Source organism: Lupinus angustifolius, chromosome LG11 (genome assembly GCF_001865875.1).
Source record: "Lupinus angustifolius cultivar Tanjil chromosome LG11, LupAngTanjil_v1.0, whole genome shotgun sequence".
Taxonomy (NCBI): domain Eukaryota; kingdom Viridiplantae; phylum Streptophyta; class Magnoliopsida; order Fabales; family Fabaceae; genus Lupinus; species Lupinus angustifolius.
In genome coordinates this window covers 6,761,345-6,786,824 of record NC_032019.1, presented here as the reverse complement: position 1 = coordinate 6,786,824, position 25,480 = coordinate 6,761,345, and the positions used below count along the sequence as shown (strand labels likewise).

The 25,480-nt window shown below is 31.4% G+C and overlaps 3 protein-coding genes and 1 non-coding gene across 4 annotated transcripts; 1 reads left to right on the top strand and 3 right to left on the bottom strand.

The window, feature by feature from the left end:
- LOC109360528 (peroxidase 11) lies at window positions 4,102-7,151 on the top strand. The gene is made up of 4 exons (XM_019605491.1): window positions 4,102-4,399; window positions 5,285-5,476; window positions 5,580-5,745; window positions 6,517-7,151. The coding sequence occupies exons 1-4, from the start codon at window positions 4,166-4,168 to the stop codon at window positions 6,939-6,941; spliced, it is 1,017 nt and encodes a 338-aa protein (XP_019461036.1). The 5' UTR covers window positions 4,102-4,165; the 3' UTR covers window positions 6,942-7,151.
- LOC109360527 (protein NSP-INTERACTING KINASE 2-like) lies at window positions 8,576-12,658 on the bottom strand. The gene is made up of 11 exons (XM_019605490.1): window positions 12,497-12,658; window positions 12,251-12,383; window positions 12,080-12,151; window positions 11,852-11,995; window positions 11,634-11,705; window positions 11,471-11,530; window positions 11,261-11,352; window positions 10,822-10,971; window positions 10,400-10,741; window positions 9,684-10,063; window positions 8,576-9,214 (listed from the first exon to the last, which is right to left on the bottom strand). Exons 1-11 carry the CDS (start codon window positions 12,594-12,596, stop codon window positions 8,894-8,896), a joined length of 1,866 nt encoding a protein of 621 aa, XP_019461035.1. The 5' UTR covers window positions 12,597-12,658; the 3' UTR covers window positions 8,576-8,893.
- On the bottom strand, window positions 12,717-17,021 carry LOC109360526 (protein NSP-INTERACTING KINASE 2-like). The gene is made up of 11 exons (XM_019605489.1): window positions 16,638-17,021; window positions 16,392-16,524; window positions 16,221-16,292; window positions 15,993-16,136; window positions 15,775-15,846; window positions 15,612-15,671; window positions 15,402-15,493; window positions 14,963-15,112; window positions 14,541-14,882; window positions 13,825-14,204; window positions 12,717-13,355 (listed from the first exon to the last, which is right to left on the bottom strand). The coding sequence occupies exons 1-11, from the start codon at window positions 16,735-16,737 to the stop codon at window positions 13,035-13,037; spliced, it is 1,866 nt and encodes a 621-aa protein (XP_019461034.1). The 5' UTR covers window positions 16,738-17,021; the 3' UTR covers window positions 12,717-13,034.
- On the bottom strand, window positions 24,667-24,738 carry TRNAH-GUG. Its single transcript has one exon. It is a non-coding gene; the product is annotated as a tRNA-His (tRNA).

Sequence of the window (25,480 nt, the reverse complement as noted above, 5' to 3'; positions counted from 1 at the left end):
ATTCTTTTACCTCTATTTTCTTAAAAATAATCATAAGATTTACAAAGTTGTGTGTATTATAACGCTTTTATATTTTGTTTGACTTATTTTTATTCTTCAATTTTAGGCAACGCTCATTATAAATATATTTTGTTTCGGATTTAGTGTTTGCTTCTAATATTACAATGTTACTTTAACAATATTAAGATAGTAATAATGATAAGTATAACATAAATAGAATATTAAAGATATTAGATTAAGAATATTAAAAAATTTAACAATTTTTGAATATATATTAGTATAACATATGAGAATATAACGAATGAGAATTTTCAAAATATTTAATTACTATCATTATATTATTTAATTAAAAGATAACAATAATAGATATATTCATGGAAAATATATGTATTTTAATTATGAATATATAAGAATAACAAATCAATTATTAGACTATTTTTATTATTTTGATTAAAATTATCAGAAAAAATATCTCGTCAAATCGCAACTTAATGTGTTTTTCAAATAGATTACAAAAAAATATCACATCCTAATAGCTCATCAAATCATTTGCTATAAAAATAAGATAAGAGAATAATAGTAAAATTAATACACAAAGATTTGAAACATTATTAGTATATTTGAAACTACAAATTAATGTAAACAATAACGTGTTGTACATTGAATTATCCACAACATATGAATTTAATAATGCATATGAATTAACTTAATTCTAACAATACAAATATTAATTCAAATATGTATATTATAAAAATGACACACTTAATAAAAAAATATGTATAGTAAAATATTACAATTGTATAGAGAAATATATCTTCCAAATAATAGAAATGAATCTTTAATTTATTAGTTATTTTCATACAATGATTATTAGCTAAAACATAATCAAATAGATAACATTTAATTATACTATATTTGAATGTTAAAAATTTATTCAAATATTTATACATAATGAACATAATCTAAAATAAAAATAATCATTCAAGAGATATGCTAAAAAATCCTTATGACTTTATATGATACTTATAAATGTAATCACAAAAAATATGATGCAAAAAGAAGTCTTTATATTTATAATTTTATATAGAGAATATAGAGGTGAGATATTATCCAATACAATTTGAATTTTATTTATTAAGTTATTTTAGAATCAAATATTTTCTATAATTATACTTTCCACAAAAATCAATGAATATACAAATGCATATATAAATGTTAATATTATACATATACCCTCAATAATCAATGTTAATATTGCAACTATATGAATACAAAAAATATAATTGTCCCAAGCCAATAGAATTTTGGTAAAAAGTGTAAAAGTAATAATTCTTATTTTTATAATTTTGAAGTATTATTTTTCCCCAGTGATCCCACTTTTGTTAAAATACCCAATGTGTTGACCAATATGATAAGTTCATTGGTCAATAATGGAAACAATCCAACATTAATCAATTCATCAATCAATAATAACTAATTTTCGCCAAAAGAAGGAAGAACATCCCAATACCTGGTAATTATACCAAATTGAGTTTTTGACAAAATAAAGATGATAATCAATTCACACAAAAATAAATGACTAAAATAAATAAAAATCAATAATATAATTAGTTTTTCTTTGTACTACCCCAATAAAGGCAAGGAACTAATTATACTATTGTATACTACTATTATACTATACAATAGTATAATTAGTTTATGATATTATGTAACAAAAACTTCATAACAGATAATAATAATCTAGCATCTATACTATAGGTACCTTAACTGAAATGAAACCAAATCAAAACATTAAAGATAAATAACATAGTAAAAGTAAAATATACACGTTTGTTGAGTGATAGAGCACTCGGTGCATGGCCCAATCTATTATTATGTGTTCCAATCCTTTAAAAATTAGAATTACAATTAAAAGTTAAAATAAAACATTTAATGGCTAAAATTTAATATTATATGAATAATCTTGGACAATAAGGTGGAAGACGCTTGAGTGACAAAAAATCAATTTGGTGGGCAAAGAAACTGATATCTTGTGTTTTGATGGAAAGATACATTAGAAGAAAAGAGTGGTAGTAAGAAAGGAGAAAGATGTGTGACATAACTTAAACACGGTAGCTGGAAGCTAATCATTATTATTTTTAAGTATGAAATAAAGATGAACACTTATTATTATCGAATTATCGGAGAGTATCGATATGAGATGAGATAAGTATTGTATATGGACGTGGATGCAAATGTTAGAATGATGCATTATAGTGGATGAGAAAAGACTTGGCTTACTTTTGATCTATTAATGAAAAATTAACATAGGTAAAATGAAGCTACAATCCCTTTTTACTTCACTCTGATTTAATAGAGGAGATTATATTTGGCCAGCAGAGTTACTCTCCTACACAATATGTAGATAAGAGCTGAAGAGCAGCAGAAGAAAAACTATTAAATGAGAGAAATTTGAACATTTATCATTTACATTGTCATTTAGAAATCAATATTTTATGTATAAAGGTGATTTCTAATACACTATTATGACAACGTTCCATCCTATAGTAAGGGATGGCAAAAAACCTGTATCCATAAATACCCGCAGCTAAAACCTGTACGGGCATGGGTATGAGTCACAAGTGGGTACCCACGAATTTTATCAACGGGTTTTTAAAAATATCCGTAATACATGTGAGCGGATATGAGTATTATGGTACATGTGCCTGCAGATACCTTATTTACATGATTACTATATTATCTTTAATTAAAATAAAAGTACATTACCCTAACTTTCATTACATTATGTACATATTTTCCTTTTATTTTGTTTACATTTTTTACCTTGGTTTACATCTTTTATTGAATTTGGTGGTGAAACTCCCTACAAATATTATTATATATATAGAAACATATATCTCTTGCAAAGAAAATATATACTTTTGTTAAGGAAATGAGAATAGTAAATCACAAGAGTAGATAACTCCAATAAATTTAGTATTTTTGCCAAATATTCAATTAAAAGACAAAAAAATAATTAACTTTTATCTCATTTGAAACATAACAAAAGTAAGAAAATAAAAATTCATTACCAATAAATACCCACGAAAAACTCGGACGCGAGTACTCATACGAGTACGGGTGGGTATGAGTAATGCACTCCTATTTCGAAGCGGGTAACGGGTAGTTGCTACCCGTGCCCGTTGCCATCCCTATCATATAGCCGACTCCAAAGACTAAGATTTGATTATTGTTGTATGTTTTGTATTGTCAAATACTCTTCCACAGTTACATATGTCTAGTTTTAGACTTAAGCTTCACAACCTAGTAGCCATGTTCAATCATGTAGTCCACTTTTATTTAGGGAGGTTAAGGTTTGGTTTTTGTTATTGCATGTGACATATACTTTTCCACAATTACAAATGTCTTGTTTTAGACTTATGCTTGGCGACCATGAACTAACTTGCAATAGATTTTTCTTTCTTTGTAAAACCAGCAAGTATTCGGAAAAGTCCATATGCAATAGTATTCTTGGAGGAAAAAACGAGAAAACTTATAAAAACATTTAACGTGTGGAACATGTATAAAACCCATCACAAGATTAGCTTTTAATTTCTAGCAAGTAAATGAAGTTGTTTTTCTCTCTCAAACTAAGGTCAAAAATTAAGATGATGTAATGCAACCTAATCTACTCTAAGTAGGGCTGTTAAAACCTGTCACAAACGACAGAAAGATGAAAACAAAACATGCAAATAAATCTATGCAACATTTTATATCCTAATAGATTATGAAAGGAGAAAATCACTTGGGGTTGATTCATTCACAGTAAAAGTTAATAAATTAAGCAGAGATTAGCTATTATTAGTTTTTAGTTTGGTGGCTGCTCTTAAAGTAAAAATCTTCGTAGCAGCCACACAACTTTTATAGTTTTTAATAACGTTTATAGCTTTTTTCTTTGGAGTTTTATTCATTTGGTATAAGAAAACCCACCTACTTAGTAATATTAGTTGCATCTTCTTTTGACTCATAAAATTCTTTCAAAACACTCAAATTGCATGAAAAAGTGCTATAAGTAACACTCTATACTTCATTCACTTATATATATATATATATTCACTGATTCCTATCCATACTCTCCCACCATTCATTTTTCTCAAGCAAATCCAAAGTAGCAAAAGTAGCAAAAATGGAAGTTTTTCTTCGTTCAAAATCCTTTTTTGTTCATGTTGTTCTTATATTTGGCTTTCTTGGTGCCCCTAGAGTGTATGCAAGTGAACCTTCTCTAACACTAGATTACTATACATCAACATGCCCCACTGTGTTTGATGTTGTTAGGAAGGAAATGGAATGTGCAGTGACTTCTGATCCTCGAAATGCTGCATTCATACTTCGGCTTCACTTCCATGACTGCTTTATTCAGGTTTGGTACTTCACTGCTTAAAACGAAAATAATAATAACCAGACACTCATACACATGATTCTAAACTGTGGTGTGCAATATTGTTAGCACCAACTTAGCTGCATTAAAAGTGTTATTGTGGTCACAGTGTCAGACCCATAATATTGCAATTGTGGTGAAGACTTGCAACCACTATTTAAAAGCATGCTCATTCATCAATTTATATTTTTTTGTTTTAACACCATAGTATGAATTTGATCATATGCAACTTATCAGTACAGATCTTTATATTATATATATATATATATAATTGGGCTTCCTCAATGTGTTTGTATAATCTAATATAACAACTAAGTCTTAATTTTATTACGAAGGATACACTATATGGATTGAACAATGATTTTATAATGTTATATCATAAATCATATTCATTAACAAAATATTTATCTCTAAATATTTTTTAATCGTTTCATCTGTAGTGTTTTTGGTTTACTCTTCTTCTTAGAATTTGACTATCAATCATTTGATCTACTTTTATTATGAAGGTTTGTTTTGATTTCTTCCCCAAATGTCTAAATCACTTAAAACTCCATCTACCACTTTTTGTACAATCAAAGCTGCTTCATCTTTCTCCAACACAATATTCTCATATATTATACTACATAAAATTTATTATTTTGACATTTTAACTCCCAACATTCAATCCCATATCTCTTTGCATCAAATATTATTTTAAATAATTTAAATTAACACTAGTAGAGTTAGTATTCCATTTAGTATTAGTTACTAGTAGGCTATGGAATTTGACAAGTGCTTTGACTTTCTTTACAACTCTGCATAGTATTACACTGTATTATATAAAGCCAAGATCCACTGAGGAAAAACTACATTCATTAATGGTCTCAGGGATGCGATGGATCAATTTTGCTTGATGATACAATCACACTTAAAGGTGAAAAAACAGCAGCTACCAACATCCACTCTTTAAAAGGCTTTGGACTTATTGATAAAATCAAGAACATAGCTGAGTCAGATTGCCCAGGAATTGTTTCTTGTGCTGACATTCTCACTATTGCAGCTAGAGATGCAGTCATTCTGGTACAACAAACAGCATATAATGTTTTCAGTAAAATTTAATCTGTTATATATGCATTGAAGTTATTAGACTCATGCACATGTTGTCTACTATGTTTTCTTGTAGGTAGGTGGGCCATACTGGGATGTTCCTGTGGGAAGAAAGGATTCTGTGACTGCAAGTTTTGAACTTGCTAACACCAATCTTCCAACTCCAGATGAAAGCCTTCTCTCTATCATGTCCAAGTTTCTTTATCAAGGCCTATCAGTCACTGATATGGTAGCCCTTTCAGGTATCAAAGAAAGAAACATAATTAGTTTTTTCCTTCAACATAATTCAGGTCCTGAAAACAATGATTACTGTTGTTTTTATTACCACTGGTATATTATTATCCTACTAGTAAGGAACTAATTTCTTCAAAGTACGTATTAATATTATTAGCATTGAAAATTGATCAAAACAACACCAAAATTATATCATGCATATATGGCAACCTTAAGTAAAGAACACCTAATTCAAGACATCTTATTTGTACAGTAAATCTTAACAACTTCTTTGACAACTTTTACATTTTACAAAATGTAACATAAATTGTCCAAAAGTTATCGACATAGATATTCCATTTTGCTTTAAAAAATGAAAAAAAGGTGGTGGAATATAGTTCGTAGACTTCCATGACATGTTATTACTTCTTACTATTCTACCTAATATGTATAAAAGGTGGAAGTAAAGTTGGCAAAGTTTATTAAAAAGAAAAAGATTTGATGAAGTTTTAGAAAATTCGTTTTGCATCATTATCACAATAAAACTTTTGCAGCTTGACTATCACTTACCAAAATAATCACTATTGCAGCTAAAAGGAAATGAGCAAAATCTCAGACAAAAAAAATGAAAACTACATAGAATTCATAATTAATAATGACCAAAATATGATGAACATTATTATCTACCTTTTCACCTTGCCCTGCATCAAAATTCAAGACCTGGTTTCATCCAAAGAGATTCCTAGCTTGTGTATGCATCACTTTCTCCACACCACATTTTCTAATCATAAAGCCTGCAGGAGCACACACCATTGGCATGGCAAGGTGTCCGAGTTTTCGATCAAGGATTTATGGAGACTTCGGATCAACATCAATAAAAAATCCAATCTCCGAGAGTTACCTCAGCAACTTGAAATCTATTTGTCCACCTATTCGAGGAGGAAACAATAATATAACTGCAATGGATTATGTGACACCTTATCTTTTTGATAATTCTTTCTACCAAATATTATTAAATGGAGAGGGACTCCTTAACTCAGATCAAGAAATGTACTCAAGCATCTTCGGAATCGAAACAAGAGAGCTTGTTAAGAAATATGCAGCAGATCCTCTGGCTTTTTTTCAGCAATTTTCTGATTCAATGGTGAAGATGGGAAATATCATTAATTCGGAAAGCTTAATCAATGGAGAAGTTAGGAAGAACTGCAGATTTGTGAACACATAAACTTCATTCAATGTGTTTTATGTAACTTCGTGTTCCACACACACAGAACTACAGATTTTATCCATTTTAACTACAACAAGTTGTTGTGTCGTCCAATCTAAAATGGACAAATGAAGTGAAAAACTGTGATTTCCTTTTTCTTATGTAGAGAAATGTTGAATTTAGTATTGAAAATTTATTGAAGCCAATATATCTGTCATATTTCATATATTTATATAAGGAGTGGGTCTAAGTTATTTGTCTCCTGCTTGAATTTGACTTTTATTATTTCCAACCACTACAACAAGTTCATTTGGTTAAAAGGAAAGACTCTGATAGCTATGAGATTACTTCAATCCAAGATCAATTATCATTTGAGAAGGGTTTTTTTTTTATAGTAATTTGTGCATGTCGATTGTTCTATAAGCAGCAATTTCATATCAAGTTTAGGTGAGCTTAGTGAGTATATATGCCTATTATTGTATATCTAATGCAATGATTTACCTAATCCACAAAATAAAATGTTTGGTTATCATGTTCATGCTTTGGTTATTATGACTTTTGAGTTCAGGCTAAAAGTTTTAAGTTAGACACAGATCGATCTCTTGTTTACTTTGTTAATTGTTATCAAACATGCCATCAGCCACAGATGCGCCAGATAAACATGTGGATTTGGCAATGTTATGAAATGCATTTTTTTCTATCCTTTTGGTCCTCTTCAATTTACTTTTCTTTGGTTACAATTAGCTTGCAATAATGTATACTATTCTTTCTAAATACAAGCATTATTTATAAGAAAACTTGTCAGTTCTCAAGCAAAAGTACAAATTTATTTATTTGAAATTTTGTATCAGATAATATATATGTATATATATACTAGTATACAACTCAGCAACTAGAAAGTTGAAACAACAGAGCATTACTATTTAGACATCTCAACTGGAATTTGCAGCCATTGAAGATTTTTTTATAATTTTTTCTGTCCACAGAGAAGTTTTCTGATTTTCCTTGGTACCCGTCTGACTTAATTTGCTGTATCATGTCATGTTTTACTCACTGAAAGCCTTGCCATTTTTTTGTTTATTCAAAATTTAGTTTATGACTAACAGTTCATAAAACTATCTCCTCTGAGAAGGAAATAAGTTGATAGAACCTGTCTCTACATGTGTAGTTTTTGAAGATTAGCAAGTTATTTTACTTGAAACTCCTACCTATCAACTTTTGTTTATGATATGCCCTTTCCTTTTAATGGTATCATTTCAAACTACTATTGATCTCTAGCCACATGATGAAGTAATTAAGGACTACTTAGCCATATATTGATTTAAATTATACATATGTATGACTAAAGTTTTAATCTGACATGCCTTTCAGTGTCTATCATCTATGAATCTCTGTGATGATCAGATCCATATGTTTTAAATGGTTGAATATTGTGAATGGTTTGTCTCCAACATGCAATAATTATGTTACCTTTAGAATTATGTAGTCCATTGGGTAGAGTTTATTACCCAATGGACTACATATATATTGATTTCAATTATACATATAGTCTGCTTCACATGCCATTCTAAATTCCGTTCAAAATATAATGCACTAGTGATGTAGAAAACAAAAGTATATTAAGCATTGAGCTACTGGCATTGAGCTACTGCTGAAACTCTAGTCCAAAATACTATTAACCGTATTGAATACAATCTGTTTTATCACTTTTATGAACATTATTCTAACAAGTTGACTTGAAAGATTCCCAGAAAAATCTTCTCAAGAATTGAGAAATATGCATATCACCCATATCTATATATCAGTGTCTCCAATCAGTTTCTGAGCAATCAGAAACCAGCATAACTCTATGGGTGAAACTATGATGCCAATGTACATAAATTCACTTTCGAAGTACTTGCCAGCACTATTTGAAGTAACTTTCTTTTACTCTTTACCAACTTAAACCTCTCAAACACTTTCCATATATTTCATCTTGGTCCAGAAAGTTCCATTGCTTGAGCAAGTAGTGAAGAATCACCGGTATGATCGGCATAGTGCTCTGAAGAAGAGAGTTCATTTCCTCTACTTCTTGTTGATTCAGCACTTTGTGAAGCTTCCCATTTCTCTGCAAGACCATCTCCTTCAAGCATCCTAACTACTTCAGACATCTTGGGTCTATGGCTTGGAAGGTATTGAGTACATAAAAGAGCTACTTGAACAATTTCATCTAGCTCTATCCTATCATAGTTGTTTCTCAAGTCCTTGTCAACTAACAAGTCTATTTTCTTCTCTTTATGAATTTTCTTTACCTGCATTCACAGTGACAGTCAATACATTTAGTACTATCAAAGCGATTTAACTGGGTTTAACACGGTCGAACCGGAATTTTCCTGGTTCAAAGTGGTTCAACCCCTCATTCGATTAAAATAGCAAACCAAATCTGTTTTCAAGTTCGGTCAGAGGTCAGACTGGTTGGACTGCCCGGTCTAATCCGGTCCTCACAACACTAGGATGAACTCTAGAGCCTGAAGTGCACATTTATAAAATCAACAGCATTTTAGGCTCTAAAGTGACACTTTAGAGGAGCCCATCCCAAGAAGAATGTCTTGCTAGCATTGCTCATTCAGAAATGCTCTAGGACTTGCTCCCTACCATTCAATGTGTACCACTCCAACTATATAGGCACACACTAAACAGTACAAACAAAGTTCTTGCTTTGGGAGCAACCAAGAGTGTCTTAACTCAAGAAATGTAAAAGAAATAAACTCTTAGGCTCACCCAATCAAGCATTGCTCCTTTTTGGTTTGCTGCTTTCCCAAATTCAAGAGCTTTTTGGCCAGAAATCAATTCAAGTAGAAGGATTCCAAACCCAAAAACATCAGTTTTCTCAGATGATTGGCCTGTTGAGAGATACTCAGGTGCTATGTGCCCTACAGTGCCTCTTACTGCTGTTGTCACATGTGAATCTTGGTGATCTAATAGCTTTGCCAATCCAAAATCTCCTACCACAGCCTCACAATAATCGTCAAGCAAGATATTTGCAGCCTTCACATCCCTATGAATAATTTTAGGATCACATTGCTCATGCAAATATAGCAAGCCTCTTCCAGCTCCTAATGCTATCCTCTTTCTTGTATTCCAATCCAAAGCTGGTTTGGCTGTTTCAGAAAAATATAAATGAGTATTCGTACTTCGTAAACCAAAAGTTATAATTGATTCTATATATAGTTAGTTATTAACAGTTTTGGTACACATAAACTACACAGAAGCGTTTGGTACATAGGACAAGACAGAACAAGAGAAAATATGATGTTTTGTTCTCTTTGGTTCTACCCCTTTCGGTGGAACCAAAATGTTCTACTTTTTAATCTTATTGTCTTATCCATTTTGATAACGCCCAACAAAAACATACCATATATTTTGTTCTGTCCTGTTATGACATTCTATCAATTGCACTACCTAAGGTTTATCAAGTAGTTCAAACATGCCATTACCTTTTAGGCGAGAAGCAACGCTACCATTTGACATGTAAGGATAAACCAAGAGCCTCTCTGTAGCTGTCATGCAAAATCCATACAGGCGAAGAAGATTCCGATGGACGGCTAAGCTGATCATCTCAACTTCAGTCTGGAATTGGATCTCACCTCCAATAGCATTGCCATCTTTAAGCCTCTTTACTGCTATGACTGAACCATCTGAGAGATAACCTTTGTACACATTTCCAAAACCACCTTTCCCAATCAAGTTCTTGCTGCAGAAGTTATTTGTAGCAACCTGAAGTTCTCTAAAATTGAACTTTTTCAGGTTTCCTAGGCAAAGTTCTTCGCGGTGTTGATCTGAAAAAGTATTGAAAAGGGAAATTAGAGAGAGGAGGTAAAATCATATGCCTACCCAAATTGGCCTATGATTCACTAACCATTAACATCAAAGAATATTTGCTTGTTATATCTTTGTCTCCACCAGAGGAGGAAGCCAAATCCTAGTATTAGTAAGAAGATGCAGCTTAGGCTTGAAGCAAATGCTAAGGCAACTTTGTGACTCTTTGGTTTACTAGATGATTGTGAATCTTGAGAATCATTCAGGAAAATGTGTTAGGATATAGAGGTAATTGCATACAAACAAATAGATATGATTGAAACAATGATTATAAATATGTTAGAAATCAGAAGTTTTGAACAGTGAAATATAATTTCATCAGAAAACAGTACTATTGAACTAAAAAGTTTAGTCCATCTTGAACTTGAAGTCAAAATGAAATAATTGTTTGACAGATAAGAAGCAAAACTGTAGATACAAACATCACTAGGTTCATGAAGATGCATATACAATCTGAAACATTCAAGAACTATGATTACCTTGAGAATTGTTAATGGCGGAAGGAATCAGAGTTGTTCTAAAACAGTTTTCTTCAATTCCAGTGGCACATATCTGAGGGTTGCCTACGATACTATTTCAAGAGAAGAAAAACACACAACTATCTAATAAGGCAACATGACTTAGACTTTTTAACTCACGTGAAAAGTTGGTAAAAATATTGAAAGAAATAAAAAACAACAAAAACTTACTTGAATGTTTTTGCATTTAATTTAGGTACAGGTCCACTCAGGTTATTGTAAGAGATATCCCTAAGGAAAATTTAGAAGTAGATAAACTATTGATCAGAAACAAAACCAATGAGAGATAAAAAAGAGGTATAAATAATAATATTAAAAGCCATGAAAGACTTACAGAAAGGTAAGTTGAGTCATGTTAGCCAAAGATGAAGGAATTGTTCCAAAGAGACTATTATTGTTTAGACGCCTGATTGCAATTCAAATTCCTATTATCAGATTATTAATAAGAAAACTTTTCATAGGTTCATATGCTTAATATTCCTTGTAAGTGTCAAATTAAAACACATTTTTATGTAAAGTCTATACATGAATATGTAACACTCTTCAACTTACAAATAATGGAGACCCTTCATGTTGGACAAAGAATCTGGAAGTTGACCAATGAAGAAATTGTCAGAAAGATCAAGAGTCTGGAGTTTTTGGAGCTTTCCAATATCATAGGGGATTGGTCCTGATATATTATTATCCTGCATGAGCCTGCAAAAATAAATGCCTAATAAGATAACCTTAAGAAAAATTTTATATCATGCTTTCTTGTACCATAGTTGTTTGGTTACTCACACAGTTTGGAGGTTTGTTAAGTTGCCTATGCTTGGTGAGAGAGTACCTGATATATTCTGGCTTGGAATCCCTCTGAGAATGAGAAGCAAAGAAGAATAAAAGGATGAAAATGAAAAGGATTGGTACAAAATTCAATAAATATTTCTTGGTATAGTTGCATTTTTGACTTACAAGGCAATTACAAAATGATCAGGAGAACAAGTCACCGTAGCCCAATTACAAGGATCTACAGCATCATCATCCCAGTTACTTAATACAGAATGAGGATCCTTCAGTGAATACTTTATGGCCATAAGAGCTTCAACTGCATGTAAAACAAGGATAATAATATATCACTATTCATTTATTAGGAATAGTGACCTTATATTATATCTATGTGGTTTAAGAAATAAGGAAAATGTAAATGTTCTTAGTTACCTTCATAGTTGACACCTTTAGGATTAAGCAAACCAGAAACTGAAGTCCACAAGAAGAACAAAGCTAAACAAAAGAAAACTATATCTCCTCTTCTTTCCATTGGGTTGAAGGATCAGTTAGAACTTGTTATGAAATCAAACTAGACCAACTTGTAGATTGAAGTAAGCATGTAGAAAACAAAAGTATATTAAGCATTGAGCTACTGGCATTGAGCTACTGCTGAAACTCTAGTCCAAAATACTATTAACCGTATTGAATACAATCTGTTTTATCACTTTTATGAACATTATTCTAACAAGTTGACTTGAAAGATTCCCAGAAAAATCTTCTCAAGAATTGAGAAATATGCATATCACCCATATCTATATATCAGTGTCTCCAATCAGTTTCTGAGCAATCAGAAACCAGCATAACTCTATGGGTGAAACTATGATGCCAATGTACATAAATTCACTTTCGAAGTACTTGCCAGCACTATTTGAAGTAACTTTCTTTTACTCTTTACCAACTTAAACCTCTCAAACACTTTCCATATATTTCATCTTGGTCCAGAAAGTTCCATTGCTTGAGCAAGTAGTGAAGAATCACCGGTATGATCGGCATAGTGCTCTGAAGAAGAGAGTTCATTTCCTCTACTTCTTGTTGATTCAGCACTTTGTGAAGCTTCCCATTTCTCTGCAAGACCATCTCCTTCAAGCATCCTAACTACTTCAGACATCTTGGGTCTATGGCTTGGAAGGTATTGAGTACATAAAAGAGCTACTTGAACAATTTCATCTAGCTCTATCCTATCATAGTTGTTTCTCAAGTCCTTGTCAACTAACAAGTCTATTTTCTTCTCTTTATGAATTTTCTTTACCTGCATTCACAGTGACAGTCAATACATTTAGTACTATCAAAGCGATTTAACTGGGTTTAACACGGTCGAACCGGAATTTTCCTGGTTCAAAGTGGTTCAACCCCTCATTCGATTAAAATAGCAAACCAAATCTGTTTTCAAGTTCGGTCAGAGGTCAGACTGGTTGGACTGCCCGGTCTAATCCGGTCCTCACAACACTAGGATGAACTCTAGAGCCTGAAGTGCACATTTATAAAATCAACAGCATTTTAGGCTCTAAAGTGACACTTTAGAGGAGCCCATCCCAAGAAGAATGTCTTGCTAGCATTGCTCATTCAGAAATGCTCTAGGACTTGCTCCCTACCATTCAATGTGTACCACTCCAACTATATAGGCACACACTAAACAGTACAAACAAAGTTCTTGCTTTGGGAGCAACCAAGAGTGTCTTAACTCAAGAAATGTAAAAGAAATAAACTCTTAGGCTCACCCAATCAAGCATTGCTCCTTTTTGGTTTGCTGCTTTCCCAAATTCAAGAGCTTTTTGGCCAGAAATCAATTCAAGTAGAAGGATTCCAAACCCAAAAACATCAGTTTTCTCAGATGATTGGCCTGTTGAGAGATACTCAGGTGCTATGTGCCCTACAGTGCCTCTTACTGCTGTTGTCACATGTGAATCTTGGTGATCTAATAGCTTTGCCAATCCAAAATCTCCTACCACAGCCTCACAATAATCGTCAAGCAAGATATTTGCAGCCTTCACATCCCTATGAATAATTTTAGGATCACATTGCTCATGCAAATATAGCAAGCCTCTTCCAGCTCCTAATGCTATCCTCTTTCTTGTATTCCAATCCAAAGCTGGTTTGGCTGTTTCAGAAAAATATAAATGAGTATTCGTACTTCGTAAACCAAAAGTTATAATTGATTCTATATATAGTTAGTTATTAACAGTTTTGGTACACATAAACTACACAGAAGCGTTTGGTACATAGGACAAGACAGAACAAGAGAAAATATGATGTTTTGTTCTCTTTGGTTCTACCCCTTTCGGTGGAACCAAAATGTTCTACTTTTTAATCTTATTGTCTTATCCATTTTGATAACGCCCAACAAAAACATACCATATATTTTGTTCTGTCCTGTTATGACATTCTATCAATTGCACTACCTAAGGTTTATCAAGTAGTTCAAACATGCCATTACCTTTTAGGCGAGAAGCAACGCTACCATTTGACATGTAAGGATAAACCAAGAGCCTCTCTGTAGCTGTCATGCAAAATCCATACAGGCGAAGAAGATTCCGATGGACGGCTAAGCTGATCATCTCAACTTCAGTCTGGAATTGGATCTCACCTCCAATAGCATTGCCATCTTTAAGCCTCTTTACTGCTATGACTGAACCATCTGAGAGATAACCTTTGTACACATTTCCAAAACCACCTTTCCCAATCAAGTTCTTGCTGCAGAAGTTATTTGTAGCAACCTGAAGTTCTCTAAAATTGAACTTTTTCAGGTTTCCTAGGCAAAGTTCTTCGCGGTGTTGATCTGAAAAAGTATTGAAAAGGGAAATTAGAGAGAGGAGGTAAAATCATATGCCTACCCAAATTGGCCTATGATTCACTAACCATTAACATCAAAGAATATTTGCTTGTTATATCTTTGTCTCCACCAGAGGAGGAAGCCAAATCCTAGTATTAGTAAGAAGATGCAGCTTAGGCTTGAAGCAAATGCTAAGGCAACTTTGTGACTCTTTGGTTTACTAGATGATTGTGAATCTTGAGAATCATTCAGGAAAATGTGTTAGGATATAGAGGTAATTGCATACAAACAAATAGATATGATTGAAACAATGATTATAAATATGTTAGAAATCAGAAGTTTTGAACAGTGAAATATAATTTCATCAGAAAACAGTACTATTGAACTAAAAAGTTTAGTCCATCTTGAACTTGAAGTCAAAATGAAATAATTGTTTGACAGATAAGAAGCAAAACTGTAGATACAAACATCACTAGGTTCATGAAGATGCATATACAATCTGAAACATTCAAGAACTATGATTACCTTGAGAATTGTTAATGGCGGAAGGAATCAGAGTTGTTCTAAAACAGTTTTCTTCAATTCCAGTGGCACATATCTGAGGGTTGCCTACGATACTATTTCAAGAGAAGAAAAACACACAACTATCTAATAAGGCAACATGACTTAGACTTTTTAACTCACGTGAAAAGTTGGTAAAAATATTGAAAGAAATAAAAAACAACAAAAACTTACTTGAATGTTTTTGCATTTAATTTAGGTACAGGTCCACTCAGGTTATTGTAAGAGATATCCCTAAGGAAAATTTAGAAGTAGATAAACTATTGATCAGAAACAAAACCAATGAGAGATAAAAAAGAGGTATAAATAATAATATTAAAAGCCATGAAAGACTTACAGAAAGGTAAGTTGAGTCATGTTAGCCAAAGATGAAGGAATTGTTCCAAAGAGACTATTATTGTTTAGACGCCTGATTGCAATTCAAATTCCTATTATCAGATTATTAATAAGAAAACTTTTCATAGGTTCATATGCTTAATATTCCTTGTAAGTGTCAAATTAAAACACATTTTTATGTAAAGTCTATACATGAATATGTAACACTCTTCAACTTACAAATAATGGAGACCCTTCATGTTGGACAAAGAATCTGGAAGTTGACCAATGAAGAAATTGTCAGAAAGATCAAGAGTCTGGAGTTTTTGGAGCTTTCCAATATCATAGGGGATTGGTCCTGATATATTATTATCCTGCATGAGCCTGCAAAAATAAATGCCTAATAAGATAACCTTAAGAAAAATTTTATATCATGCTTTCTTGTACCATAGTTGTTTGGTTACTCACACAGTTTGGAGGTTTGTTAAGTTGCCTATGCTTGGTGAGAGAGTACCTGATATATTCTGGCTTGGAATCCCTCTGAGAATGAGAAGCAAAGAAGAATAAAAGGATGAAAATGAAAAGGATTGGTACAAAATTCAATAAATATTTCTTGGTATAGTTGCATTTTTGACTTACAAGGCAATTACAAAATGATCAGGAGAACAAGTCACCGTAGCCCAATTACAAGGATCTACAGCATCATCATCCCAGTTACTTAATACAGAATGAGGATCCTTCAGTGAATACTTTATGGCCATAAGAGCTTCAACTGCATGTAAAACAAGGATAATAATATATCACTATTCATTTATTAGGAATAGTGACCTTATATTATATCTATGTGGTTTAAGAAATAAGGAAAATGTAAATGTTCTTAGTTACCTTCATAGTTGACACCTTTAGGATTAAGCAAACCAGAAACTGAAGTCCACAAGAAGAACAAAGCTAAACAAAAGAAAACTATATCTCCTCTTCTTTCCATTGGGTTGAAGGATCAGTTAGAACTTGTTATGAAATCAAACTAGACCAACTTGTAGATTGAAGTAAGCAAAGTAAGGAGCAGGTTTTGAAGGATTCAACTTGGTTTGTTTTTGTTACATGTCATGTTTATATTAGAAAGGGAATTGACTAGTACTATTCCTTGTTGCTATCTAAGCCAGAATTACACTCACTCCCACTCTTGAACTTTGAAGCAGAACCAGTAGTTAAAAGACTAAAAGAGACCAGCATGCCTGCCAATGGTTCAACAATAATATATAATAAAAAGAGTATAATATCTATACATTTATCGGTGTAAAGATTTATACATAATTATTATATCATTCATCATTCATTTCGATTCAACGATGATTAAATATGAATAATGTGCAACACTATAAAAGTGTATAAAACTTATATAATGTTAGTTCATACATTTTGTTTTTCTCTAATAATAATCGAAGAGCCATCAACCATTAACCCATTTCTAGATGAAAGCAAACGACAAGTGAAAAGGAAAATTCCTTCAATCACGCATAGGTGTAAATAATAGGACTTTAATTATATTCTTCCAATAATAAAAAATTAGAGCAAGTGAAATATTATCTTTTGAGCAAGATAAAAGTTTGATTCGATGGAGCTTTATAAAAAATTAAGGAAAATGCTTGATGGGCATGATTTAGTCTTACATAATCTCACATTAGAATAGGGTGGCACGTGGTACAATTAGAGTGTATATTTGCCTAATTAGTGGTATGTGGCTTAAAATGGAGGTAGAAAATTCATCGATCAATTTTATCTAAAAACTTCCATTCATAGAATTTTATTCTCATTTTTACTCTTAAAGAGAGAAAAATATATATACAATTTATGAATTTTATATATTGTCACTGCACCATTTATTTTTTATCATCGTTGACTCTTCAAAAAATAATATAAATAATTAAGAATAATATAATGATTATATATAAATTTTTACATATATTACATAGATATTAGATTCATTATTAAACGTTGAAGAACCTTACTATTACTTATCATCCGACATTCCGTGTCCCTGGGGTATGTCCCATTATATTATGTTAGTACTAAACTCCACTGGCTTTGGTTTTATTCAATTATTATAAGAAAAAGTAGAATCCCAAGGGATTGAGGTTGAGATTGATGATGGAATGGGGCCTAGTGAGATCTATGTTGTGCAATTATATCTCCCATCACTTCACTCTTCCTTTTATTTTCTTTGATCATATTAATCTTACTTAGCATTGCTTAGTTGATTCTAAATCACTCATTTTGTCCTCAAATAATCCAATATGTAGACAGATTCTCTAATAAACAAGCCAAAAGCAGCTTGCTTTTTAAAAGCGAAACTGTTCTCACACACTTCTGAATCACCCCTTAAAACTCCCAAAGTACCCTTGATAAATATGCCATGGGGTCTTTTTAGTTTTTGCTATCATTGCTGTGTCAAGAAGGCCATTTTAGTACTTTTACTGTGTAATGTCTATTTCAGGAACAACCTAATTTTCATCAAAATTTTGTTTACATATCAGAGCCGACATCTAGTTAATATAAATACTGTGTTGCCATTAAAATTCATATTTCATTCATCTCTCAAAATTAGAATGACTACATGTTAATCATGTAAATGGGAGAATTATGCCAACTACAATTGCCACTTTTATATAGGCAAAAAATTAATGAGAATAATAGAGAATGCACTTTTGAGACTATACATTCATATTTTACATTTCACAATTGTCACTTTTAAGTCATGGTTGTGCACATAATTCCATATGAATTACAGTGGTTTTATTTATTTTATAACATTTGTTAAGCTTGGATTAAAGTTAGAATTACTTACAATTTTTTTATAAGGAAAATAGACCTATTGATGTACAGCTGTAAGCTGTACCCTCAACAATGGTTTATATATAAAATAATTATTGTTATTTTTTGGTGAACAATATAAAGATTATTTGTACAGTAGATTGGTAAAATTGTGTTTTATGCAATTCTGAAGTGAGACCTCTTTCTCTACCACAGTTTATTTTTTCATTTTTTGGGTGAAAGGGTGTTCAAAGCTCAAACCCCTTTTTCCTTTATGCATGAAATGGGTCCCTGTGTTTCCATGTTAAACAGAAGGATGAGATAGTATCGAATACTAGAGAGTAATACTAAATAATGATTGCGACATGTGTTAAAAGAATCTTTAATGATCATGATACTAAATTATTTTTTAATACATTTTTTTTTAAATTAGATAAATTCTCTTTCTCACAATATTCCAGTGATTGCATGTCATGATTCACTACGGCACCTAGGTGCACTTGCATTAGAGACCCCACAGAAACATAACTTGACCTTGTAAAAGGTTATACTGTGAATCTGATAAAGGAAACTAAAACAAAAGATATGAAACAGATCTAATTAAGATTTGGATTGAGTTAACTAAGATGCTTTCAATTCTAAAACGCTTTATAAATATATGAATGGTGTAAGGAGTTGTTGTTATAAGATGACAACAATTTGACAACTTTTCAACTGTATATGACAGTAACTTGTTTACAAAAAGTTTAATTGATTATAAAATAAATTAAGAATTTCCATGTTTTTCTAGTCCTACTTATCATGTAGTGCTCACTCACCAACAAAAAATGCATTAGTGACAATTGTTCAAATATAAATAATTACTTAATTGGTGATTCAAATTGTAACCAAATCATTTGATATGGTTGCAATATTATGAAAGAGGTGAGAGCCGCACCTGCATCAAATCGTAATTGTGGTGTGATATCGAATCACAACGATGCATTTACATCGGACTGTATTTGGGTTGCATCATACCGCAACACAACCATATCAAACTACATTGATTTTAAAAATATTTTTTATTCACAAAATAATTCATACTACAACAGCTACAATAATCATAATCACGACTGCAACAGCGATTTATAACATTGGGTCATCCAAAATTATTCTAATGAAAGTGCTGGTAAGTAAGTAAAGTTTTTTAAGTTTTCCTTTATCCATTATAAGTGGCATTCACTTCCTCAAGTATAACATGAGAACGTGTTGCATGACAGAAAATAATAAGGTCCAACAGTTAGTCATAAAGATAAACTTCATTTTGATATGATTTTTATGTTTTGAAAGTGATTATTATGATGAATAAAAAACATTCTTACAACAATTTTCACATTTGGATCAAAAAAATCTATACCAATCTTATATTTTTAATTAACTAATAAAGAAAAGAATCGCCAAGAGGTGCAAATAACACATCTATATATACTAACTAAAGATATATTATTAGTCAATTAGATATAAGCATCTTGTTAACTACTATTCAGGTCAAAACATAGTCCTGCTGAAGAGTTTTTATATTATTTTCTTTTCTTAAACAGACTCTATTAATCTTTAAACTCTGGAATTTAGTAGGGATATTTAAATTTAGTCTTTTGATTTAAAGAATTGACTTAAGACTTTAGGACTCATTATCTTTCATTTACCCATACCCTCTATGCCACATTATTGTCTTATATTCCCAAATAATAATAACAAAAGCATAACAAATTTGTTTTACAAGTATACGCTATATCATATTTCTATGTTAATGCCACCTCCAAATCAAAACTGTTTGCGACCAAATGCACCAACCCCAAACATGAACGAGCCATTGTATTGAATGACTACATATAAACCCAAGTGAAATAGTGTACAATAAATTGTTGGGAATTCCAAGTTTCATTGAGATGTGATTGTGAAGTATCATATTGGTCAAGCTTAGGAAATTCTAAAATTTTATAAGTCTATGAATTCATAAACCTAATAGCTTAGTCTTTTAGATTAATATGTGACGAGTTAGGTCTACTTATTATAGTGGCTCTTTTTATTCTTTGGCTTATATTTTGCAAATTTCTTTGACTTTAGGGCTCTCCCTATTCTAATAAGCTGTATCAAATCGTTTTTATATTGGTCATGTGTGTTAGCCACATAATTTTGTGTGATTCCAATATTGGACAAAAGGGTAGTGTATTTGAAGGTTTTTAACTTGAAGTGTGATTAATGGAATTTTCAATTCTGAGTTACATGCGATTGAAATGTTAAGTTTGCATAATTTTAATCCTTGATAGACCCATAAACCTAATCTCTTAGCCTTTATTTGATAGATTATAAATAAAAGAGAAAGGGAATGGAGGATAGAAGTTGAAGAGAAATAGGTCTTTCTCTCCTCCTTTGGTTTAGGGGAGAGAATGAAAATAGAGTGGGGTCCATGAGATTTCTTTCTCCTCTAAAGTGAGGAGAAAATGGGAGGGAAAGAGAAATTATGATATTTTATTTCAAACTATATCCTATGTTTCAGAACAATAATATTGAAACAAAAAAATTAAATAATTAATATTTAATTTTTTTTAATTGACATGACAAGTTTTCACCGATCTAGGATATAGTTTGGAACATAATTTGAGACAATATATTCTTGTCAGGGGAAGAATGAAGATAAAAAATCACTTTATTTTTTCTTTTTCTATACAACCAAACAACATAAAATTCATTTAGTTTCTCATCCTTTTCTCTCTTTTCATTCTCTCTCTCATATATTTCTTTCTTCTTAGTTTATTCTCTCCAACCAAAGGAAGCTAGTGTTTTAGGTTAAGTTGAGGTGTGAGACTTGCTAGAACTTTGGTGCAGGGCTGATAGCCTATTAGCTCATCAAAAGGTTAATTATTCGATTTTTGCTAGAGTTTTAGGATGACAAAAAAGTTAATTGTTCTATTCCAAGGAGCGACGCTTATTGGGAAGGACAATTACACACCCCAAAAGGAATTAGTTTCTTATAAAAAAAAAGGTGAGAGAATACCATTGGTAGTACCAAAAAATTTAATATAATTTTAGTTTAATGTACATAAATTAAATCAAATTTTAATATAGGTTATTTAGGTGTTTAAACAATCCCTAAGATAATGAGATAGACAATTAATTACCCTTAATTCTATATGAAATGAAATCTTTTAGCATATGATAATATAATAGAAAGTTGAATATTAACTCATTATATTAAGTTTATATCTTAAAATAAATTAAATGAAAGTACTAGCCCAATATATTGGGAGAATTTCTTCCCAATAATCATCACATTATTTATTTTAACTAAAAAACATCTAAACCCCATTTTGGGTGGTGGGTGTTGTAGACTTGCTCTTCTCATTTGCAACAATTTGCTATAATTGTATCATTCGATTTCTTGACAAGGATATGTGATTCTCTCCTATCTACATGCATGGCTCCATTTTATTGTCCACGTACTAAGCTTTAAAGCTTTGCTCTTCCACTTGTTTAACATAATTAATAGAAATACTGCATAGAAAGGCCTTTAAGATAAAAAAAAGAGAGTCAAAGTACTTGATTAATAAAGAGACATTGACCATGACCCTAATGAAGATGTGCAACATGGAGTTTGCCCCAAATGAGTAGGAAATCATTATTCTTTTCACTCACTATGAATGTTTTAATGGAGAGATATAGGAGCTCGTATGATTAACAAATTGTACCAACCCAACACACATGATTATGTTAGAATTTTTTAGAAAAAGAAGACAATTATAAAGCTTCCAAAATTGTTGATAATTGTCACCGTCGTCTACTTTCCTTGTTCCCTTCATTGTACTCATTTCTCTAGAAAAAATTGTACCAAAAAATATGTGTTAAAATAGTTGTTCCCAAAAAAATGTCTAGAGATTAATGACTGATCACTCTATATTATAAGCTTTAATGGTTGCAAATCGCAAATAATGGTTATCAATGGCCTAACACAGTAACACCGGACAAGGTGCATATAAAATATAAAAAAAATTCAATAGCTTTCAACTCATGGGAACCAGCAAATAAAGAGTTAATTTAAGAAAGAAAAAAGATAGAATAAATTCTCAACCAAGTGGTAACCATTAAGCTTTGGATACCTTTACTTTTTCCATTCATATTATTAGTGGTTATAAGAGATTTATCCTCCTTTTATATTCCTCATTCCACTCCATAAAGCAAGTCTCTATTACAGTCTTTCTTCTTCTTTCCCAAACCCCACATGAGGAAAGGAATTTCACATTTAGTAACGACACCTTACAAGAATAGCAGCAGTTCAATTCACTTGGATATGATTAAGTGCTTATAATATAACCTATAATAATAATAACAATAATAATTAATAAATGTTCGATCCAATACTCGGCAAGTCAACTTCCTTAACATACTAAATTGTGGAAAGTAGTAGTATAAGTTTACCCCATGCATGTACAAAAAAACCATAGGATGTACGAACAATTTTATAAAATTAACAACCTAAGTCTAGTTGATAAGTCCTAAATAAATAAAAACTAAAATAAACTTACACTTGAAAGAAATTACTTATACATTTTAGCCCCCTATTACATACACTAAAAAGGTAAAAATCCTTAACATCAACTTTCTATAATGCTTATGCTTCTTTCATGTGTCAACGAGCATTATTCATTACCCAAGTAGGTAGAATAAAGTTTGTAAGGTAGCTTTTTTTATATTCTATTCATTTTTACCACATGATAGTATATTAAGCTATATATACTTATTAGTTTTTAAGGAATGAGCTTCAACAACAGTTGACTTTTAGTTCATATCTTCTTTTAGAAAAAAATATTCCTATTGGACTTGTACATTTGGCTAATGTTAAGGATAGAGCACAATGCGGAAACACATGATTGAATCAATTGAGAACAAAAGAGAAGCAAGTAAAGGATAAAAAAAATAACACACAAGATTTAACGTGGAAAACCCCTTAGTGTGAGAGGAAAAAAACCACGGGCGATCAAGAGCAAAATTTAAAAAGGAAGAGTACAAGAAATTCTCTTATAATGATGAGGACAAATGACAATATTTTTTCTCACAAATACTCTCTCAAATGGAACAAGAATTCTCACCAAGAATGCACTCACAATATATGTGTAAATGAAAGAGATGTTGTGTGTTGTGAAGATGATTTTGAAGCTCTCTATATGTGTCCTTTTATAGGCAAGCAAAGTCTTGGTATCTTGGATATGAAGCATTGGATGCTTGGAAACAAAGCCATAAAAGTGACATAAAATGCCCTTAAAGAGAGCCATAAAATTGTCTCATCTAAGAACCCATGCCACAGAATAGCAGCTGCAAACTTTCTCAACTCAACTTTCTCAAAATACCTTCATAGTCCATGTTTAAACTCATGAATAAAAGGTTGACACTAGCTATAACATTAACATGTGGATCATCATGAATTAAAGATTGAACATTGGCATTGTAGTAACCATCATAGTCTCTACCTGATGGTGTCACTGGATTAGTTTGATACATTCACAAAGAGTCAGGGTACTAAATTACTAATATTATAAGCACCAAATAGGGGTGAAAATAGGTTAACTTATGTTGACCGACTTTTCTTAAATAGGCTTAGGCGTTCACATTTGTAATATGTTAACCTAATCTAATATGTTTTTGGGGCTTTGTTTCGCCTGTTGTGAAACATGGCCATCTTTTTAGTCAAAGGTTTTCAAACATGGCATAGCTCAAAGGACTATTTATTGCATTACATGAAAATATTCATATATACATTGAGAATTTTTTCCACAAAATGTTATATTTTTAGATGGACATAACCTTTTTTTTGGAAAATCATTATACACTAGCCTATAGATGGGTTCATCCCTAGATACATGCATATGTTATCTAGAACAAATAAGTATATTACTTGGTACAAATTTTGAGAAGGACACAAGGTATCAATAACCCATTGATCAACAATAATGAAAACTGGAAGAGAGAGTTTTCCACTTTTTTACTGGCAAAATTCTAGAAGCAAAATATATGCGGACCAAAACAAAAGAACAGAACAGAACAAAAAACGAATTAAAAGAAAGTTTAGTGTGGCTGCTGGGATTCGAGCCCAGGTCTCCACGGCCACAACGTGGAATTCTTACCACTAAACTACAGCCACATTTTGATTTTAAGACTTATAATGTATATATTTATATTTCTAAAACTTCAAACGCAGTTTTTGTTGGCATTCATAAATGCATTGTAGTAATGTTTGTAGTCTTCAGTGTTATAGCATAGCTGTGGTGCATTAATCAAAATGTGATATTCTTGTCAATTAAGGAAATAGAACATCTCCCTTTTAGTTTTTGTGCATTTAAAAAGTAGCAAAGTAGAAGTAAGTTATATTTTACAATATTCTGTAAAACGCTAAATATTACTTACTTTAAGTATTATTAATTATATATAAATGTGCATAAGATATACATTTTAAAATAAGATATCAAAAGTATTTGGACCATCCAAAATATAACTTGAACTCAGTTTCAATAAAATCAGAGGACAGGTTTAATAGTACGGCATAGGTGTTTCTTACTGGGTATAATAATTAAATTGAAATCAAGGAATGGAACGAGACTAAACTTTAAAGAGTGGTGACTTGTGCAAACAAAAGACAACCCCAACTATTTCTCTAAAAGGCCATAGAGAAAAGGTTCTGGCTTGCAATTTCAAAGAAGCCACCGATAGCAGAGATTGCTCAAAGCATCTATAATGGTGATTGTTATACGATTCTTATTGAAATAAAAAAGTTATTGTTACTATATGATTCTTATTTATTAAAAATATTTCTTTTACGAGAACAATTTTATGGTTATTTTTATAGGAAAAAGAAAAGAGAGAAAAATTGTCTAACAAGAGCAATC

Excerpts from the sequence above, each read along its gene's own strand:
- LOC109360528 (XM_019605491.1), top strand. The coding sequence starts at position 4,166 with ATGGAAGTTTTTCTTCGTTCAAAATCCTTTTTTGTTCATGTTGTTCTT. Across the intron at positions 5,477-5,579 it reads CTAGAGATGCAGTCATTCTG|GTAGGTGGGCCATACTGGGA; the intron begins GTACAACAAACA and ends GTTTTCTTGTAG. Across the intron at positions 5,746-6,516 it reads TGATATGGTAGCCCTTTCAG|GAGCACACACCATTGGCATG; the intron begins GTATCAAAGAAA and ends TAAAGCCTGCAG.
- LOC109360527 (XM_019605490.1), bottom strand. The coding sequence starts at position 12,596 with ATGGAAAGAAGAGGAGATATAGTTTTCTTTTGTTTAGCTTTGTTCTTC. Across the intron at positions 11,353-11,470 it reads TTAAATGCAAAAACATTCAA|TATCGTAGGCAACCCTCAGA; the intron begins GTAAGTTTTTGT and ends CTCTTGAAATAG. Across the intron at positions 10,064-10,399 it reads CGTTGCTTCTCGCCTAAAAG|CCAAACCAGCTTTGGATTGG; the intron begins GTAATGGCATGT and ends TTTCTGAAACAG.
- LOC109360526 (XM_019605489.1), bottom strand. The coding sequence starts at position 16,737 with ATGGAAAGAAGAGGAGATATAGTTTTCTTTTGTTTAGCTTTGTTCTTC. Across the intron at positions 15,847-15,992 it reads ATGAAGGGTCTCCATTATTT|GCGTCTAAACAATAATAGTC; the intron begins GTAAGTTGAAGA and ends AATTGCAATCAG. Across the intron at positions 14,205-14,540 it reads CGTTGCTTCTCGCCTAAAAG|CCAAACCAGCTTTGGATTGG; the intron begins GTAATGGCATGT and ends TTTCTGAAACAG.